This window comes from Ambystoma mexicanum, chromosome 8, assembly GCF_040938575.1.
Source record: "Ambystoma mexicanum isolate Mex_15411 chromosome 8, UKY_AmexF1_1, whole genome shotgun sequence".
In the NCBI taxonomy this organism is placed as follows: domain Eukaryota; kingdom Metazoa; phylum Chordata; class Amphibia; order Caudata; family Ambystomatidae; genus Ambystoma; species Ambystoma mexicanum.
In genome coordinates, this window is record NC_090929.1 from 393,109,622 (window position 1) to 393,131,221 (window position 21,600).

Genomic DNA, 21,600 nt, shown 5'->3' on the forward strand with positions numbered 1-21,600 from the left:
ATTCCCAGCCTGACGACGGGGAATATTCTAAGCATGTGAATCCATGAAAGATCCAATGCTGGAGAATGCGCAACATTATCGGGGCATACCTCTGAACGTTCAATTACAAGTTGAATGAGAATTACAATCTTTGCTGGACCAGGACATTATAGAACCACCTGTGGGTATCGCCAATTGTACCAGTGCCCAAGAAAGACCCACAAGACTAAATTAGTTTGTGTGCTGACATGCACACACCTAATCTCGCCATGCAGACAGAGATACAGTTAGCACCAAGGATGACGGGCATGATGCACCTGTTACATGGTGCAAATGTGTTTTTAAAACTTGACCTCAACAAGGGGTATTATGAATGAGAATTGCATCCTTCTTCGAGATACATAACCTTTGAGACACACATAGGTTTGTTCATATACAAACAGCTTAGCTTTGGTGTTTTGCCTGCTGCAGAGATATTTCAAATGGAGATTTACAAAGGCATTTGTCATGTACCTCAATGCCTCAATTATAGTGATGATATCTTGGTATTTCGTGCCATTCAAGAGGCGCATGATGCCACACTGCACAGAGGCTGCATGGCACTACGGGATGCACACCTGACATGTAATGTTGAGAAATTTACATTTTCAGTTTTTCTGCCACATTCTCTCAGATAAAGAGTTACAACCTGACCCAGACATGATCGAAACGGAGCTGCTGGTATGTGTGGGGGGAATTGAGTATTTCAGAAGGGATGAATGGGGTCAGCGGTTCCTTGTGAGGATGGACCACAAGCCTTTGATTGCAGTGCTTACTGTCAAAGGGATGAGAGCTACACCCAGGATCGCTAGGATGTGTTTGAAAGTCCAAAAGTATGATTTCAGAGATGAATATGTGTCTGGGATTCTGAATCGTGTTGCAGATTTTCTGTCAAGAGTGCCTTTGTAGCAGAAGGCTGGTGGAGTAGTAGAAGAGGAAGAGGAAATGGTGGATGTCTTTTTTAGAGGTGTGTGTGGATGAATTTGCTGTGGCGGGAAGGAAGAATGAAAAGGGGGATTGGAGATGGATGAAGTGCTCAGTAAAGTGGTCGAGTGGACAAAGTCGGGATGGCCTAACAAGAAGATCTCGCAATAATTTAAAGGATTGTGGGAAGTCAGGGATGAGTTTACTACTGAGGATGATCTTCTTTTGAGAGGAGGGGTTTTGGTTGTGCCAGGGTGCTACAGGGAGAAATAGGTTGATAAGGCACATGAAGGACACTCTGGGATTACTAATACAAAAAGAAAGTCAAGAGAAAGGTACTGGTGGTTTGCTATGGATGTCATGGTGGAGAGAGTGGTAGGGGAGTGTGGACCTTGTCGCAATTGTGATAAGGCATTGAAAACTCACAGACCTTAACTGTCGCCTGTTCCCTTGCAAGAGGGTACATGGTCACGAGCGGCAATAGACATTCTAGGACCGTATGAAACTGTGTGTAAGGAGTGCACGTTCTTGATTGTTCTGGATGACCACTTTTCTAAATGGCCGGAAGTGAAGTGGGTTTGGCAGATTTCTAGCAGTGAAGTCATAAGATTGTTGGAACAAGTGTTCAGGAGAGAAGGCTAATTAATGGAGGTGTTGAGTGACAATGGTACGCAGTTCAGAAGTGCAGAGATGGTGAATTATGCTGAGAAGATGGGTCTTAAGTGGAAATTCACGTCATTGTATAGGCCACAGTCGAATGGTTTGGTTGAGCGATTTAATCGAGTGTTGGTAGGTGTGATTGAACAAGCTTTGAGGAATGGCATAGAAGTCAAGGATGCCGTGAGGAAATAGTTGTGTCTCCAAATGGGTTTACGAGAGTGTCGCCTTTCAGGATTATGAGGGGATGAGAGGCGAACACAGGTCTCAGTCTTGCCTGGATTAACAAAGTGGTTAAGAGTAGGTGTGGTAAGTAGGGTATGGATGAGATGGTGAGGACTAAGATGGGCGAGGCACATTGGAAGAACAACATTAATTATGATGCTAGGTTGGGGAAGGAAATCGGGCCTGGTATTGAAGTGGCAGATGGTTCGTGGTTTAGAAACTCATGTGTTTAAATGTAGGTCGAAGTTTTCAGAACCTAAAAGGGTTCTTGAGATGTTAGCTAATGTGGTGAGAGTAGAGGATGGGTCCATTTGGAATCTGAACTGAGTGGTGGCGGTGGAATGTGTTAGGTCGGCGTGGGATTGTCCTGAGTTGGTGGATGTCTATGGTGTAGGAGCCGCAGACACGAATGTGGCTTGTGCACGTGTTGTACTTCCCCTTGAGGTTAGAGATGGGCGTGATCATGTTGGTGGTGAACGGTGCATGATAAAGAGAGGCAGGAGGAGGGAGCCGGTGTGGCACAAGGATTGTGTCCGATAACTGCAGTTGGTAGTACTTTTTCATAGGTGGCATCTTGTGGTGTAGTTGTGTGGTTTGGCTGTTCTACGGTGTACCCGTGGTGCAGGGTGCAATTGGTTGCTTTGCTTTACTATTTTTTTTAATGTCTTCTTAGGCTGATTTCCTTACTTTCCTTTCTTCTTGGGTTTTTTCTGTTCTTTCTTTGGGGGTTAGGGGGAGAAGGTGTGTGGGGACTGGCTCGTGGATAGGCTTGGCAGCATTCTCTGCTGGAATGGAGTGTGGAATGGGTGTGGGGGTGACGGTTGGAGACAGTTGGGATGGAGAGTTGAGCTGTGTGCTATGGGCTGCAGGGTTTCTTATTCAAATAAAGAAACTTAGCTGTTTGCAGTCTCTGCGTCCGTCACTTCAGTTTGCCTATGTGAACCCCAGCCTTCCTTATGCTCTGTCCTGCTGTGAATCGCCTATGCGATACCCGCCTTCCGATCTGCCATTTTAGCGTCATTTGTCCAAGTGATATCAGCCTGACTTACGATAGGTCCTATTTGCACTAATTCCCTGACTCTGACGATGTTATCATCCTGTGCCTCTTATAATACTCGGCCCATCTTCGATGGTTCTGCTCTACACCATTTGACTGCCGGACCACACTTTTGGCTTCTTAATGCATAACTCGCAGTTTCCGTCGGTGTCTCTTCTATTTCCGTGGGTTTATTTTCCCTCTAGTGGCATTCTATTAAGGGGCCAGAGCCCACTGCGCATGGAGTAAAGAAGCGACAGCCGGGAGTGTGGTTACTTTCATCACAGAGCACCTGCTTTATTTCGATCTGCGATGGTCTGGATCAGGTTGGTGAGGTTCCCCAATCGGACTATGCTCAGCCCGTTTCAGATACTTCACACTGCTTGCAGGTGGGTTAAACGTAGCAAACAGGAACCTTGATTTGCCTAGACACCGCTTGGTTTTAGTGTGGCGAGGGGCACAATGTCCGGTTTCCACCTTCAACCACTTTGTCTCTGTTTCAATAATGCAAGAAAAAAAGGCCTGTGCTAGCAACGCGCTAAGGAAAGAAGTACTTAACACTTCAGTGACCCATTCGCTGCTGATACTATACTGAACAACTGTTCACTTCCTGGTGTGTTAAATATAATCACATGCCCACCTCGACCCTCCTTCCATTGGCACCTTGTTTGTATGAAAGGGAGGGCCAGGTGGGCACGCGGGGTCATCCCTCACCCACGGTCTTAGTTAAGAAAGGCCTTTTCATTCTAAAGCCTAGAAACAGCTGAGGTCAAACAGGGTCCCTTCAGAAAACGGGGCAAATGCGCGTGTGGTGAAATCCTCCGCAGAGGAACGCGACAGACTGCCCTTTCCAAATATAGAAAGCGAGAGTAAATACGTTTAAAATCGAGAGTGTGTGTGCAAACACCCCACCCGTTGTGCTGATGTTATTTGATGGCAGAAGAAATTGCCAATGGGTGTGCTGCATGGGGTGTTGCTAGGTCTGGCAAAGATCTGGAGCTAGGCTAACGTCGGGACTCGGGGCTAGCTAGCCTTGTGGTTGTAGGCCCTGAGATTCTATCTGGGGCTACAGCCAAAAGACCAGAGGCTATAGCCCGAGATTCTATCTGGGGCTACAGCCAAAAGACCAGAGGCTATAGCCCGAGATTCTATCTGGGGCTACAGCCAAAAGACCAGAGGCTATAGCCCCCTAAGCCCTCCCCTAGTAACGCCTCTGGTGTGCTGGCTGATACCACGGACGCCATCTGCCACTGACAGATAACTATGCTCTAAAACCATTGGAACCTCCCTCAGCCGCAGCAACCGGTTTTTCTCGATCCGTCTCTAGGAGTTAATCGGGATAACATTGCGATGCATTAACATGAACAAATAAAAACGGTGGGCGTGAGAATGAGGTAGACGACGAAATCTACCTGTGCCTATAAAAGCCTTAGCAGCCATTTCTGAAAAGGTGACGCAAGAATAGTGACGCAAGAATATCTACGAATTCAATGACAGCTACATTACGACAGCCAGGCTGTCACTCACGCAGACAAAATTACCTATTCTCTCACATTCTTAAACTCAGACCAGCAAGGATGACAACGGACGGCGGCGGCGCAGCGCCATTGAACTGAACGCGCTTCAGCCCCCCCCCCCACCCACAACGCCGAGATTTTGGGCTATTTTCACTGGACCTGACTAACCACAGAGCCGTGGCCGGACAGAACAGGAGGCAGGTGTTGAAGGGCGCATGGGCTTCGCTGTTAACAAAGGCCCTGCAATTACTACCGGAAAGCATTTCAGTGCCAGCAAGTGCAATCATATACATACATTTTTAGGCAAATGAATTCGTGATGTGGGGTTAGCACTTGAATGCCAGGGGAGTGATTGGAAGGGGAGACAGGGGAACACTCATTATCACAGCAGTCCTTAAGTGGGTGCTTTCAGACGTAAAGGAAAGCATTAACTGCTTGTAATATTGAAGCTGCACTAGAATAGTCTCATTAGAATGTGTAGGTTAGATGTCCCCACACAAATACGTTTGCCCCCACCCCCCAAACGTTTCTGAAGTTACCTCTTCTCCCAACATTTGAAGGTTTAACCCCACCCAGGCCCATGCCACACCCCTCCAAAATGTAGGTTTCGTTGCAGCCCTGGATGGCTGTATTCAAGATTAGTCAACAGAGGAGAGGTTGCTCTCCCTCGTGCCTGGCAGCATTGTGGATTTGATGCACGAACTAACCTATTTCATGCTAGTAGTCCAGGCTTCTTCCAGAGACTGCTAGAAGAAGTGAAAAGGGCTTAGCCGGACAGAGCACCACGCTGCCTCTTGAAAAGGGGGCACGTTAAGCTATATGTCATCTGTGCAGATACCCACTTGAAGCTTGTAGGCACAGTAGAGTTCATCTCGTCCATTATCACCGGTGGATGCACATGGTCGACCCAAGGCAATAAATGGGCGAGTGTCTGCTAGGGGATCTCCTGCTCAAGAACCAGTGATGACATGTCCCTTCCCATCTTTCAGGCAAGACCTTTCTTCCGGAGAAGATGAGTGAGGCTTTACCACTCGAGCAGAATGTTGTGGAGGCCTTTTTCCAGAGAGACTAAACCATAACCAAGAAACCACTACATTCTAAGGCACCATTACGCCCAGAGAACACAGATTCTGACCAGATTTCCCAGGAACCAACAGTGTCTTGACAAAAACTCGGCTCAGTCAGAGGCTGTGCGCAAACATACCAAGGTCCAGGCTTAAACACACTACGAGTGACCGACTCATTTACTTTGCATATGATATTTGTGACGGAGCTACATAGGAAAGTGAGCTTTTAGGGCACACAGACAATGGATTCAAAGCCAGAGTGCTGGACATTCTGTGATGGGATTGAGGGAGTGACCATGAGTCGTAAAAAACCCATTTCATTCAAGTCTCTGTTACCAGTTATGACTGAGAATCCCTACAGGAGGGGCATGTGGTAAACATTTGATTTTAAAAATCACAAAATATATAACAATAGCAATACATGTAATATTGAAATTCCATGTGTAAAAATACTGTACATTTTAATGTAATTGGCAATTCCAACCCCTCAGGGTACTGACAGGAAAGTGGTGCTCAGCTATTGATGGCCTGAGGAACGATTTGAGTTGTCCACTTTGTAATGCTGCAATCGAAGATTTGACACACTTTTTATTCTTCTGCCTGGCATATTCCCGTATTAGGGAAAGCAATTTAAAAGTGTTATTCCGTAAAATGCTCTTTAGACAATTTAGAAGTGCCTTGTGTTTTATACTTTAAGCGGATTCCCCGCTAGTTGCTTGGACTAGATTATTTTATCTACGACGTGCACTGAAAAGGAGACACTTGTTAAAATTAAATAATGTTAGCTCTGCGTCTTTTCTCCCTTACTGCCAGATTGTTCAACCCTGTTTTAAACGGTTTTCACTGGCTATTAGCAATGTATGTGTTTCTTTGGAATATATATATTGTTGGTCATTTTATACTTTTATGGATATTCTTTAACCAACAAAGTTATTTGACTAATTCCAATTTTTACATTTTGTTTGTAATTCTTTTGGTATGAATTAACCATCCGTTTACAAATAAATAACATCAAAATGGCCCAGACAGGATTGAACCTCGAACCACAATCATATAATGGGGAATTGAAAAATAGCCTGGAGCACACATCGTTGAAAAAGAAATGGTGCTGAATGCATAAAAAAGTAATTGATACACATTTATTTTAGGCCATTTTGGGGTAAAAGTAAAAGACAACACACTTAGGTCCCTGGATCTTAAGGAGGCCATTTTAAGACCAGACTGAAACGGTGTGAAACCAAGGGAAGTGGACTGAAATAACACCAGGGTCTTCTCTCTATTTTGGCACATTTAACCATTCCACACTAGACATCAATGCTTCACTTGGGGATGATCTACATAGGACAAGGACGAAAAGTATGGTTCTCACACATTTTGGCATAAGTTATCAGATAGCCAATGTCCAATGTGTTATGCCCAAGAAGCAGAGAATATTATTTATAATTTCTGGGCTGTGGGAAAAACTGAATTCATGAATTCTATCGGAGGACAAGGTTGCATCACACAAACACACACGACTATTACAATGTTGACATACCAATGTTTCCGAAAATCGACATAAGCACTAGTGAAAACAAAGGCTAAAAAACAACATATTAGCAGAAAAACTATAATCAAACCAGAAGTGTTTACACAGGAATAGAACATGATATGGTCACAGTGGGGATGAGACAATCTTACAATGACCTCTTTTTTTTTTACAGTGAACTATGTTTATACATTGAGGGCAAACACTATATTTGGTTTCTGACTTTATTCTGTGATGTATCTGATGAAGTCATCACCCATCTCCCGGCGGTGACCTCCTCCCATGTGGCCAGGGGACAGCAGCCGTTACTTGATGCGGAGCCTGGCAGCAGCTATATGAGGGAGGATCACATGGGAAGTACCAGCCTCTGGGGAGATGTCATAGCTTCACTTAGATGAGACATGGCAGCCCCCATTTGCCTGTGAAGACAATCCTCCCATACCCAAGACCCTTATGGCCTATTGTCATATACCTAAATCTGCCCCTTTGAAGGATAGGGAAAACGCTCCCCACATCAAATGAGCCAACCTCCAACCTTGATCTATCTTGTAGAAATTACAAGACTGCCTTCTCTATGTACATTTTTCAATCATCCAAAATATATCATTTAAAACTATTAGAAGTGATAATTCAAGCTTTGAAAATCACTCACCAACAATGGACTTCTTGTCCCAGAATCATTCAAGTACTGGGACGAAGAAGAGGGAAAGAGTAATGCAGAGCAGGAGAAGCCGCAAGCACTTCAAGCACTCTAGTCTTTACCCGCAGACACCTGTGCCGGGGAAATTTCAAGGATGGAAACAAGATTCTAGGGGCTACTGTTGGCAAGACAATGTTTCACCTCTGCGGGAGGCTTGCATGACAGAAAAGCAGAAGCAGGCATGGTGGAGCCAGGCAGCTCATTAGGAAAGAAGAAGGGTGATGCTGAAAGAGCAGGTTGCGCTGCCGGACAACCGGGGAAGACTTCTTGGCGTTCACCGACCGCCACAAGCAAACCCTTTCTAACAAGAGCATGAGTCACAGCGAGAGATGGGAAAACGAACAGGAAACAGCCACGAAGGGAAGTCAGGTGGCGTACCAAAACCGAACAACCACGACTGAGCCCAAAAAGGCCAGCAAGTGCTGGTGAGTCAGCCCAAAGACAGTGGGGACCCCCGGGCGTATCAGCAATCGCGCCAAATACCAATACGAGTAACAAGAACCACAGGGAGAGAGAAAGCAAAGAGACTAACTGTAAAAAGGGGAAGAGATTTAAAACCTGTGCCCGTATGTGTATGCATGGAATCACCAAAGAAGTGCATATCAAGAAGATATACTATCCAACCAAGTAAATATACAATTGTGGAAATGGTTAGAAACCATGTGTGAATGCATGAAGCCCTGGATGAAGAATACACCAGACAATTACAAGTCTGCGAACACAAGAAGCACTGGCAGGACATTATACCAGGCAATTACAATTGTGAAAGGAGCAGAAGCCTTGGCAGAAGAGTATACCAGGCAATCACAAGTGTGTAGGGAAGAACTAAGGAGAAGGATATCACAACTGTTTTAAGTATATGAAGAAAATCCAAGTCCTGACAGAAGGATTTACAAAGCTACGAAGCTTTGGTTGTGACAGAGATATTGTGGGCTAAGAAAGACACAATAACTGCTCTATTCATTGAAGAGAAATCCAGGGAAAGGGAGCCCCCATTTTTTGAACAAGAAGTTTTCATACCTAAAGAACATTTTTGTTGGAACTATTCATTCTTCTTTTATGAACACTTTTTCAAGAGCTTCAAAGGTCAAAGACCTTTCCTTTTCACCTTTATAGTTTAGCTTTAGTGTGAGGGTGGGAATAGAACGTTTGGACACAAGGACAGTTTGATTTTGACATCCTGACACATACAGATCCTTAGTTTCGGTTTAGGTAGGGAAATTCCTCTTAGTGCAGGGTCAGAGAGGCCTTTTCCAACCCCCTTTATTTTCAATAAAAGTCTTTAACAACAACATGGCTAACTTGTGTCAGAGTTTCATTCCTGACTCCTCACAGTGTGCTTTCTTCAGAAAAGTGCAACATTGGAAAATTAAGTGAAAAAATACATTAACCAATAAAAATCAATAGATAATAAAGTACCCTGCATAGGTTGTCACCGTGATGCTAAAAGACTGACTGAATTATTTCCAATGTCATCAAATACACCTGGAGCAAGTTTCATAGTATCAAAGAACTGTAGTTGTGTGAATGAATTAGTAAATCTTGATGCCAGAGTACTGGGTTTAGTTCTTGTATTCAGATATCAAACATTTAACAAGTGCCCCTTGGTGGGACTCGGTCAGGTAGCCTGAAAAAGTGAAGAGCAGGAAAATTGCAGCCGTAAACTCACAGGTTTTTTTTCTTCTTTTTTGTGGCCTCATCTCCATCTTCTGAGCCAAAGTCAGGATCTGCTGTGCCAGGTGGCTGGAGAAAAAGTAACAACAGTGAATCAGAGGTCAGGCTTCCATGCTATGTCTGCCTGAACTAAAACTAAGGCCAGATATGACTTCCGCTTCGAATGCACATTCTTATCATGATTCACTATCAAGGGCAGGTCTGACATAATGTCCAATCACAGATTAAATCAATAATTGAAATTGATATTATAATGCCTTTTTTGTAGCAGTACCTTCTGTGGGTAAGAGACACTACAGGTTGCAGGTGCATGGATAGACTCTGTCCTGACAATCCACTGTTAAGAACACATGCTGAATTAGATCAAGAAACAGGTTTACATGTCTGCCCTCCAATCTCCGAAATGCGAAAGAATATATTTGGAAGGCTGGTGACATTCTGAGAATACAGAGGACACGAAACACAACTTAATCGTGCATCCATGTTTACAATGTCTACATAAATGCACACAAAGAGCAACATCACAACTTGGCAGGCTTTTTCTTTGGCCTCACCATTCACTCACCTGGAAACGCGTTCTCCTTGTGCAAACAGCACATTGTGCAGTTACACTGTATAAGTGCTCATTGGTAATACAAAAAGAGGCAGAGATGCCTTTACGGTAATAGGGATTGCTCGCCCATTAACTTCAAGCACATGACCACATTTGTTTGGTGGCTTGATCTATACAAAGGCGGGTATTGATTGCCCTTGTACACGCTTTGTAATATTAAAGCATTCTCAGGGAAATTCAGGCCACTTGGGTTTGTGTGTGGGTGTGTATGTGCAGCAAACCTATCACCCCAAAAGTGCCCTTTTTAAAAGGAGAGGACACTCCGCCACCTTCCGAAAAGGGTGGAGAAGCAAAGGCTTGCGGAAAGCATTTATAAGAGTGAATGACGGCGATACAGTATGTTAATATGCTGTATTTATCGCTCTGTAATTTTCTTTCTGACGGATTAGTCCTTCCTCCTACAGATTCCTCTTCTTAGATACTCTATCTCCAGCAGTCTTCGACAAACATTTTCTGCCAGCAGGGGGTGTAGTGTGGCATCCAGTAAGTCCTTCCTGGTGCTCTAGCATGCACCGCACTGAATGTGATGCAGGGCCAGTATACATCAAGACGCCGCACCCCATGTCCTAATTTCTGCCCTTTTCCCTAGCATCCAGCAGCTGAGGGACAGTAGATCAGATGAAGTCTACCAGCCATTTGCCAAGAGGAGAAGTTTGGGAGGGTCATGCGGCGTCTGCGGGAGAAAGCACTAATGCATCGGAAATAACATTATGCAAGCCAGGTCATTTTTACTTCTAATGGATTCCTTCCTCATTTTATATAGACTCCCATAGCAGTACTAAAACGTGGAGGGGAGAGGAGGAAACCACCACCTGAACCAAAAAGCTATGGAGGACTGCTCAGATGAAGCAAGCGTCCTGCCCTGACAGGGAATCCAGGCACTAACGTTTGGCAAACGTGTTCAGTGAGGCCGACATAGCTGTATGACAGAAAGAAGGGAACCCCCTCTGCAGGGAAGAGCTGGCAGCCACGCCTCTAGTTGAAATAATATTAATTTATTGCATTTGCTGACAGCGCCCAAACCCGTAAGAATCACAACGCTGATACAACTTGGTGAGCAGGGAAAACACAGTACAGTACAGTGTAAGAGAGAGGTAACAAGGTGCAAAAGCAAAATAATAGTACAAGGTCCATAGAGGAGAGTAGAGATCAGGGAGGTCACTTTGTAGTATTTAATGCTGAGTTGGCCTTGCCAGGATTTCAACTTGGAAATCACACTCAGATTAGCATGTGCTCAGCCCGCTGGGCTATCTTATCAGCTAGCCAGGAAGAGCATGTTTTCTTACTGTGGCATTGCAGTTTATTTCTGGTGTTAAGGCAATATTTCATTTACTCTGGCATGACATTTTTTACAGCTGTTGGGGAGAAAATAAAACATGATGAGAGTTCTTATATGGGGAGTGGGGGTGTTGTGTAGCCAGCCACAATATGTTTTCTTACTGTGGCATTGTTTTTTTTTTTTTACTGGTATTAAGGCAAAGCCAACAGGAGTATGTTACATGGGGATACTGGCATGTATTGGCAGAGCCAGTATAAACATGCTTTGTTATAGTATTCTCACTGGCATTATGGACAAAGCATACATGAGTATTTTCCTATGTGGGAATAGTGGCATATATAGGGGCACCAGAATGTACATGTGTGAGCACAATCAATATGAAAATGCGGTTTACACTTGCAGAGTACTGCCATATAGGGGGAAAAGGCATTATGAAAATGTGTTTGAACATGCTCCTGTGCATTGTTGGTGGCTTGGCATCTAATGGACTTTTATGTCTTAACCTTCAAAACCGATTGTAAACTGTGTGGCTCTTAATCTAATTTATCACAGAAAGTGTACGGAAAATTCACTATTTTAATCCATTATTTAAAAACTTTTCTCAAGGGGACACCCCCATCTTGATTGGTTCACCCTCCCCCACTACTCTCTGTCCCTCCTATGCATTTGGCTGGGGGCAGAAGTAGGGCCCTTCCCTCTGCGGGCTCTTCTTAGTGTGGGCCCTACTACATTAGCTCCAGGCCCCACTTGTGACAGAATCATGGCTACGCCTCTGGTGAGTTGGAGTGAAAGATGGATCTAATGGGCCAAAGGAAAGCGTAATATCTACTCCGCCTCCTGGGCTTGTGGAGGTGGCAGTAGGATGGGGGGTGGGGGGTAATCAGTAGCGCAATAGGTTTAATGTCCCGCCTCACTAACAGTTTTCAAAACTGCCATCCACCAATATTTTGAGGCTGGCTCTGCCCCTGCCAATACGGCCCTTATAATTCGTCATAATTACTGCTAGAGCCCAAACATTTACTGCATTCTTACCAATACATGAAAAATGCAACAAATAAATGCAAACGCCAACATCATTGGCTTGTCAAAGCTTGTTTTGGTCTGGCGGGGGGCCCAAAGGCATCTCTGTGCCCAGGGCCCCAAAATCCATTAAGATGGCCCGTAATACTGTCTATGTGTGCAATAACAGTGTCTCAACGTGGAGACGCTTAGACCAGAGCAGGGGCTGCGTGAATGAAGAACCCACAAAAGAAGAAAACAGATGGGCTGTCAACACACAGAGTGTTTGTGCTGCAGGCGAGCAGGATTCCTGCTGTGCTGCAGCTGCCCAGGGCCAAGACAACATGAAGCCTGTCTAGGGAACTCACAGAGAGGCCCACTGCCAGCCTTCATTGCTGATGGATGCTGTTTAAACATTACTGGAACGTCACATACTTCTTCACGTTTTTGCTAGAAGTTAGTATTTTACAGTAAATGTTTTGTTTCCAAGCAGATCATTTTTGAAGACTTTCAAGTTGTTAATGAGAAACTACGCACTCAGATAGCAACCGAAAATAAGATTTAAATGCATTACGCGTGGTAAGAAATGCTTCATTGTAAGAGCAGAAGGTCCAGTCTGGGTCACAAGCGCGACGTGTTTATATAACATATTTCAATTTGTGAAAATCCTGTTGTGCCTTGCTGCAAACCTCGAGAATGCTTTGTTGTTTAGGTTTTGTGCCCGAGCGTGTTTTATGTATGAAATAGGGTTCAATGGTCTGCCTAGTACCACGAGGTTCCTCGTTTGGGTGGACGGTCATCTAAAATGAGTATACTAATATAGCTATGGAAGATGCCACTGCTCTTATTACTTCCATGTACCAAGCGCGCCCGAAAATGTGAAATGTGGCAATCGATTCTGCCACTTCGCAGACAGCCTCGTAAAAGGGCTCCTGTGTTATTGAAACCATTAGGCTACGGGAGGTGGCAGTGCACTACCTTGCGCCAGGGGCTCTATGTTAGAAGATCATTTAGGATATTGAAGCTCTGGTACAGTACGGTTTACCACCGCTCGCCACACGTTTCCTTAATTAGTGAATTGCTGGGGCTATGAAGCCTGGCACTGTGCAGACTGCCTAATGGTTGATGTTCCTAAATTAGTGGTTCACATGAGCTCTGGAATGTGGTATGGGATGGATTATACCCAGGAGAAGAAAACATTTTAACTATGTGGGTGGAGCCATATTTATAAACATAATGTAACCGCACATGAAGACCACAGGCCCTTCAAATGTGCTTACTTTTTACTCACAGACCGTAGATGGTCTCCAGCATTACCATTGCTTAATTTACAATCACGTCTCCTGTTTGTCTCTGCCAAGCAGCCGTTTATTATTGATGTATGTCATGTGAGAAACCTGACGGCGTCTCCCTGACTAGTACCCAGGGATCGGTCATCCAGGTGGCCAGGACACAGCCATCGCTATTTGATCCAGTTCTTGGAGGTGGGCCAGTGAGGGAGGATCACCTGGATGGGGGTCCTCGGGGAGTGGAAGTGGAACACCGACGGGCGAGAGGCGGTATCCCCCTTCTTACACCTTTTCCTCATCCTACCCTGTAGGATATTCAAACACTCTACCTCCACCCCCTTTTCCAACTAACACTTTCGCACATCATGAAAGACAACAGACAAACACCAGAGTTTACCTGACGTGTCTCAACACAGGGGTCAGGCAAAGTCAGGCAATTAACCTGAATCACACACACTTGATGGCCCTTTTCCTTACCTAGAGGGATAAAAAGGTGGAGCACGAGAGCACCACACAAGTAAGGCAGACCACGTGACGAGACAGCTATCCAGGCATGGCAGTTGAAGAGGAGGAGAAAAACGGGGTGAACCGAGAGGGTGACAAGGGGAGAAGCGACCTTGCCCTTTCCGACCAGGGCCCGTGAGACTTCCGTGGAACTAATTGTAAGACCGCAAATCATGGCCCAAGTGTGTTGCAGCAGATGTCCACGGTAAACAGTGTTAGGTAGAAACCTGTGCAGTTCCCTTAGGGACCACTGCAAAAGATTTAGGACTACAGGTGTTTGGCAGTAAACCCAATTGGTAGCAGTCTGTACCACCCAGATTTACCTGGTAGCTGTGGCTGAGCAGTCAGACTTCTCTCAAGATGATTTAGGCAGTATATAGAGCATACACAATAGGTACAGAGATACAGTAGCACAAGCAAACACTGACCAGAGCTTTGGTGTAAAAGTATATAATTATTTATTTAAAGACACACTTGTAAATGACACTAGCACAAAGAGGTAAATAAATTCAACACAGTCACTATTATATATATACAACCCTAATTACTTATTAGACAAGTCTTAATGAGAAACACCACTTATTTTCAGACAGAGGTGAGCGCTTAACATAAGATGGCACTCTAATAAGTTATTAAAAAGGGAGGGAAAAAGGCAGGATTATGAAAGCAAACAAATTTCAATACTTTTCAAAGAACCACAGTGAGGCAGATTAGGCAAAGTCTACTGGAGAGCAAGCAAGTTCAAATGCCAGACCCACTCTTAGAGAGAGCAAGCGAAATGTGTCCAGGATCACACAGTGGGGTTATGCCCAAAGAGTCTTTGTAGAAAGTTCACAAAAGATTGAGATCAAGTCAGGAAAAGTTAGTTAACAGGTCCCAGGCTAGCCCAGGTTAGAAAGTCGAGGATTTACTGTCACCCCGAACGATCTGTCGCAAGGGAAGCCAGGCGGGACACAGTACCTGAAAGTCGGAAGAACGCTCCAGCGGGGGCAGTTGTTCCTGGCAGCGGTTGCAAGTCAGTGTTTCGTCCAGAGGAAGAGGAAGTCTCGACGTGGAGGAAAGCTGAAGGTCGTTGCGCTGTCAGGGAAGAAACCAGCCGCGGAGTTTCCCGGTTACAAGGTACCACCCTTTTCTTCGCGGTAGTGGTAAACCGTGGTATTCCGGTTGCTGAGGTGCTTGGCACGGGCAAGGCAGCCGCAGATGGTCTAGTAAGGCGAAAATACGGGCTAACTGGTTATCCCCACCAGTCAAAGGAAGAAGACTCTCCGGGCTGGAGATCTCCTCTGTCGTCGGGAAAAGTGGTGAGACGGTTCAGCAGGGCTCCACCGGTGGTGTCGTCGTTGCAGGTCGGTTCGGCTTCTCCCTACTCGGATTCTTTAGGTCCTGTGGCGAATTCTGAAGTTCCAGTCCCCAAAGCCCTGCTTTTATGCAGAAAACCCCCATTCATTCAGCCGAGCTGTCACTCAAACATGCTAAGTGGTGAGCTGGGCGGCTCACCACTTGGGCCAATCACACAAGAGTGCGACTTGAGTTGCCGAGGCAACTCAGTCCAGGGTGCCTAAACCCCCTCCCACACCTCCTGTGGTACCCAGACAGAGTGGCACCACTTTTGGAGGCTTCTGTGGAGAAGCCTGCCAAAAAGGGGAACAAAGGGCTCGACTTGAGTTGGAGTCACTGAAGCGAACCCACCGCCATTTTGGAACCAAGTTTCGGCAAAAAATACCAACCGGTGAATTTATATTAATTTAATAAACCGGCGGTATGTTCGAGGCTATTTTAAAAAGTGGTAGCCTCGAACAATGGGAAAATCCCATAGGAATATATTCGCGGTCGAATATAAAAAGTAGTATCCACTGCCACCAGCCAAAACTCGGTCGGGGGGGACTGGACAGTGCCCCCTCGAACAACAGACCCCGGGGCAATCGAAATTGCCCCGACCAGTACATCCACAATATGATGGTTTGTACTGGTTCTGTAAATAATTTAAGACTAGTAAAGCCAATGGTGACTTTACATGCCCTGGGAGACAGTCAGTCCCAGGGTATGGAGTCTATGTTTGGGGGTCGTTACGACACCCCTGGGTTACTGCACAGAGGGTGCTGTGTAACCCACATATCAAAAACACATGAAACCCTATGGGGTAAAGGACTCCATAGCCCATAAAACACATACAAAGTCAAAGGCACACCTCAAATCATGTCTAAGAGTGGGCGAAAAAGAGTCTCACTCTTAGCAGGAGAAAAAAATAAACCCCAAAAATCCAGCAAAGCTGCTGGGGGACTCACTAGGTTTGGGAAATTACTGTGCTTAGAGAGGCATCAGCTTCACCTCACTGATGATCCCCAACAAGGGTGAAACACGTGTATGGGATTGCTGGTGGCACTCTCGTTCAGGTTGGAATTGCCATTGCATTTCGGTGCTGGACTGCCCCTGGGCAGGACAAAGACTGATATGCAAATTGATATTTCCCATCTGTGAAAGGCACAGTGAGTAAAAGCAGTGGCTGCAAACTCTCAAGTGGTTAATAACCACTGAACAGGTTATCAAGTCTGTTCTTTCGAGAGAGGGGCGCCCGCTACCTTTGCAAAACTAGGTTTGGGAAATTAGCCTTTACAGAGAATTCTCCCTAACAAACAGTGTGCCTACACTGATAAGCAGGAAAGAGGCACCTACTACTGTGGAACCGGCCTTGACTCCTGATACAAAGAAAGCCAAGCTGTTCATCACAGTCGGTGAGTCAAGGGGAGAAATGATAAAGAAACAAAACTGCTGAGCAAAAGTAGCAAACGGCTGATTGCACAATGGACAAAGAACTGTTCATGTAAAAGGGGAAAGCCAGCTGCAGATGAGCCAGGCATCACGTGGGTGCTCACTCGAGAAACTCTGGGAGATTACCCGATTGTTGAAACTATTACCAGAAGGCCTTGGGAAAGGCGAGAAGAGGGTCAAAGTGGTCATACGGGGGTCTAACAAAATCCTCTCTACAGTCGAAAGTCTTTGACCGGCAGATGATCGTGAATAAGAGAAGTGAATCCCACATCGTAAGAAAGTTTGTTTGTTTTATTCACTTATAATGCGCACCAAACCCGAAGGTAACCAGGCGCAACAGTATAGAATATGCAAGGCTTTAAGATACATGGTTACAGATTATAAACAAAACGTAATATATACATGGCAATAATAGGTCAAATATCTAGAGACAAATGGGAAAATGTACATAATGGGCAACTGGATGGGGAGTATGTACAAACAAAGTGGGAGCGGGAGTCTTGTATAAGATAGTATGAAACTAGTTGTCTGATGACTTCAGCAGATTGATATAATTAGATCTGAATTTGAGATAAGGCTGCTCTTCTCGTAAATGATTTGGCAAGGAGTTCCATAATTGTACCACTCTGACAGGGAAGCTGCCGCCCCCGGCCTTAGCCATCCTAAATCCCGGTATGATAAGGCTGTTGGCATTGGTTGTTTTCGACGGTTGGGTGGAGCTTCTCTTTAGGAATCTATCCCTAAGATAACTAGGTGCTGCATTGTTCAAAGCTTTGTGAGTAAGGGATGCAACTTTCAAGTAGATTTTATTTTGGGTGGAAAGGCAATTATTTTGGCGCCTTATCTTGGATATGTGAGATCTTTTAGGCACGCCGAGAGAAGCTCTCAAGGCATTGTTTTGTAATATTTGAATTCTATGGGTGATAGATTTGTTAGCACCGATGTATAAGGCATTACAATAATCGAGCCTGGATAGAATAAGGGCTCTAGCTAAAATAATGCAGTTGTCATCTGAGAAAAAGTGTTTACCTGATCTGATGAGCTTACAGCTGATGCCAGGGATTTCACCTGTTTGGAGAAGGAGAGGGTAGAGTCGAGGTAAAAGCCAAGTGTCTTCACCTCCTTGACCACCTTGATGATATTGCCATCGATCTCCAAGGAGGTGTAGCTTTGGCCTAGTTTTTTAAGATTAGAGTGAGTGCCCATGATGATTAGCTCCGTTTTATCATCATTCAGACATAAACCGTGGGTTGCCATCCATGCATGGATGATGAGATACACCCTATTTATCAAGGCCAAATCCTTGTTGTAATCCCTGGAAAGTGGGAGGAGAATCTGAGTATCATCTGCATTATTAGTGTAGGTGATATCAAGAAGGTCCAGATCATCAAAAATGGGCTTAGTAAATATGTTGTATATTGTGGGGGAGACACAAGAACCCTGGGGTACTCCGCACATAATGGGGATCAGATCTGCCACTGCAGAGGGGGAGAACACCCTCATGGTCCTATCGCTAAGGAAAGACTCAATCCAGGTTATAGCCTCTTTGGAAAAGTGTGCAGCTGAATCTAGGTGGCTGCAAAGGACCTTGTGATCAACAAGGTCGAATGCACCCGCAAGGTCAACCAGTAGGTGAAGGGCTGTTTTACCTTTGTCTCGTAGCTCATCTATTTGTGCCTTCAAATCGATGAGGGCAGTCTCAGTACCATGTTGTGGTCGGAATCCTGACTGACGTGCACCTAAGAGCTTGTTTCGGTCAAGGAATTTTTGAATTTGGTTGAAGGCAATCTTGTCCAAGGTTTTTAGCAAAAATGGGACTGTTGTGATAGGACGGTAGTTTCTAGGTGTAGGTATGATTGTTTCTAGGGTTTGCTTTTATAGTAGAGGCAACACCAAAGATTGTTTCAAGTTGGTGGGCACAATGCCAGATGCAAATGAAGCATTGATGAGTTTGGATACAAATGGGGAAAGATCTCTGGCCGCATCTTTTATAAGCTGGGCTGGGCAAAGGTCGCCCTGGCAATTGGATGGCTTGAGTGACAGGATGACTTTCTCTACCTCAGGGATGCAGGTTTTGGTGAACATGAATCGAGCAACTGAGTCATGTACCTTTGAGGGGGGGTCTGTATTAAAATTGTTAGACGGGGGGGTGAATGAGTGGCTTTTTTCTTAGCTATTTTATTTTGAAGCGTAATTAATTTATTTGTTAGTGCTTGTTGTATGTCTGAGCACCATGTTTTATCTTTGGAACATGTGTCCGGAATAGGGTTAGGGGACTAATTCCTTGAGGATGGTAAACAATTCCCTCATGCTCGAGTTAGCATTAGATATGCGCTTATTGTATGAGTTGCGCTTGGCCAGGTGGATTTCCTTTTTGTAATGAGAAGAGATTTCCATTAGTTTATTTTTACGATCTTCTGAGGAGAATACCCTCCAGGAGGTTTCACAACTCCTCTTAAATTGTCGCAAATCCTTTAATTCAGGGGTGAACCATTTATTTAGATGGGATTTAGGTTTGCTCGGTTTATGTTTCAGAGGGGCAATGTTGTCGAGACTAGTTAACATAATGTTATTGTACCCCTCGACGAGCGTTTCCAAGTCTAGGTGGTCAGCTAACTTGGTTGACAGTAAGTAGGATAGCGGGAATCACTTTGTCCAATGTGATGCTCTTTTTATTCCTAGTTAGACATGGCAGGGCCATGGTAGGAACTAGAGGGAGTGGTCTAGAGGTGGAGAATTCAAAGGACAAGAGGAAATGGTCCATCCAAAGTTGTGAGGAAATGGTTGTGATGTTGGCGGTGCAGTTGTAAAGTGCCACCCAATCAAGAATTCTTCCTTTGATATGGGTGGGTTCAGTGATTTTTTGAGTTATGCCAAGTTCAGTGAGGTTATTGGCAATGGAGGTGGCATATTTGTCTAGAGGGTCATTGTAACCTAGATTAAAGTCCCCTAGGACAAGCAATTGGGTAGAGAGTATTGGAGAGTAAGGGGTTAATATCCTCCTCAAATGTTCCAATAGGGCCAGGTGGTCTATAGTTAAGGTGGATTGTCAGTGTCTGGGAGTTAACTAGTGGAAGTTTGATTGTGAGCACTTCACATGATTCAGTGACTGGAGTGGGTATGGTTTTCATACCTAGGTTGGATTTAGCGATGATGGCAATGCCACCGCCTCGCATCTTATTTCTATCCTCTCTCAGTATGGTACAGCCACCCGGGATTGCTAATGAGAGAAGGGGTCCTGCTGCTTCGAGCAGCCAAGACTATGTAATAGCAAAGAAAGTCCAAATTGTCGGCCAATGTCAGGTTGCAGATATCCATGGCATGCACAGTCAGGGATATGGCATTTGTTAATGCTCCTTTAAGTAAAAGGAACTGTGAGATTGGCAAGAGTGAACCTGAAGGAGGGATGCTGATGAAAAGGAACAGTGTGTTGACTAGAGTGCACCCGGCAGAGGGTTGTCAACACTGAACTGTTTTAAAAGACATTAAGATTTGTGAAGACCACAGAGGGGTCCAAGCACGGAAGAGGGGGATCCAAGGGTGAAGAATCATCACCCCAAGTGCAATTCGAAAGAACTTTTTGTTTGATTATTTGAACTATCTGATCCTCGGAAGCAGGAGAGACAACCTCCAAAGATCCTGATATTGATGGGAACTGTTTGATAGGTCTGCGCCCGGAAGAGGAGGACCCATGGGTGAAAGCATCACCCAAACGTGCAGGCAGGAAGGAAACTTTGTTATTTTTAATGCATCTGGCCCTCAAAGGGAAGATACTTTTCTTGAGCAAGAGACTTGGCCATCCAAGATCCTGAAAGCTGAAAACGGAACTGTCATCTCGTGCTGAGAAAGCTCGAGCGTGTGCTGTGCTCCAGAGTCCCGTGCTCAAAACGTGGGAAGGGAGACCACAACTACCGCATCCTGACAAATTGTTTGTGAACATTTCTTTATTATTTCTTATGAGCCCTATCCCACACTCTTTTGTATTTAGCGTAAGGACTGGAAATAGGTTTCTCTTACTATAGGTCCTTTTTATTTGACAAGACGCCACTAGGACTGCCTTATTTTGATTTGACGGTCGTAGCTTGCTCCCATCTGAGATTTAGATTAGGCGTTTTTCCACCCTACCTACACAGTTTAATAAACACCCTTGAACTGTGATCTCTTGTGTCTGTCTATTCTTGATACCATGCCTTTCTTACAGTGATTTGTGAGTCTTTACTTGCCCATCAATCTCATTTTTTTTACTTCAAGTCATACATGTATTTTTTCACTTGACACATCCTCGCCTCATGTAATGACAATGTCTCCAACATATTGCCCCCCCCCCCCCAAACCCTTATTTCTGTAGGGCTTAGATTCTCTTCTCATAAAACCTGGTTTTTAAACCAGGCACAATTTTGGATGCTTTTCTTTGGACGGTCTCCAATCTGCCTCGATTTTTCTGCATATGTGACTTCATAACTGTGCACAATATTCCATTTGAAACCTCTACCTGTTGAGGCCACTTCCTAATAGACCCTCTAGGCTCTAGGGGTGGTTGAAAGTGGGACCTCACAGGGAGAGACTCCCCTCATTGGGATAAGGACTCCCTTTTCCCGGGACCTTCAAGGACGGTCAGTGGAGCACTGCGTTGGAAGCGAAGCTGCAAACCAGTGGAAGAGCAAGAAAGAGGTCAGTGATAGCATGACCTCAGGGAAGTGGACTGTGTGGTCCCGCAACTGCACCAGAGCCGTGTGGCCCAACTCCGTGCCGAGCCTCACGGACGAAGTGGGGCGCGGAATAAGGAAAGCTCTGGAGCAAC

At 45.0% G+C, this 21,600-nt stretch overlaps 1 protein-coding gene across 6 annotated transcripts in view; it reads right to left on the minus strand.

The window, feature by feature from the left end:
* The window catches only part of RGS3 (regulator of G protein signaling 3), a 1,502,625-nt gene that overhangs the window by 74,776 nt on the left and 1,406,249 nt on the right, over nucleotides 1–21,600 (minus strand). For all 6 annotated transcript variants that reach the window (XM_069609876.1, XM_069609875.1, XM_069609874.1 and 3 more), the window contains one exon: nucleotides 9,342–9,415. In XM_069609876.1, the coding sequence (XP_069465977.1) occupies nucleotides 9,342–9,415 (74 nt within the window). The remainder of the gene's footprint in view (nucleotides 1–9,341; nucleotides 9,416–21,600) is intronic.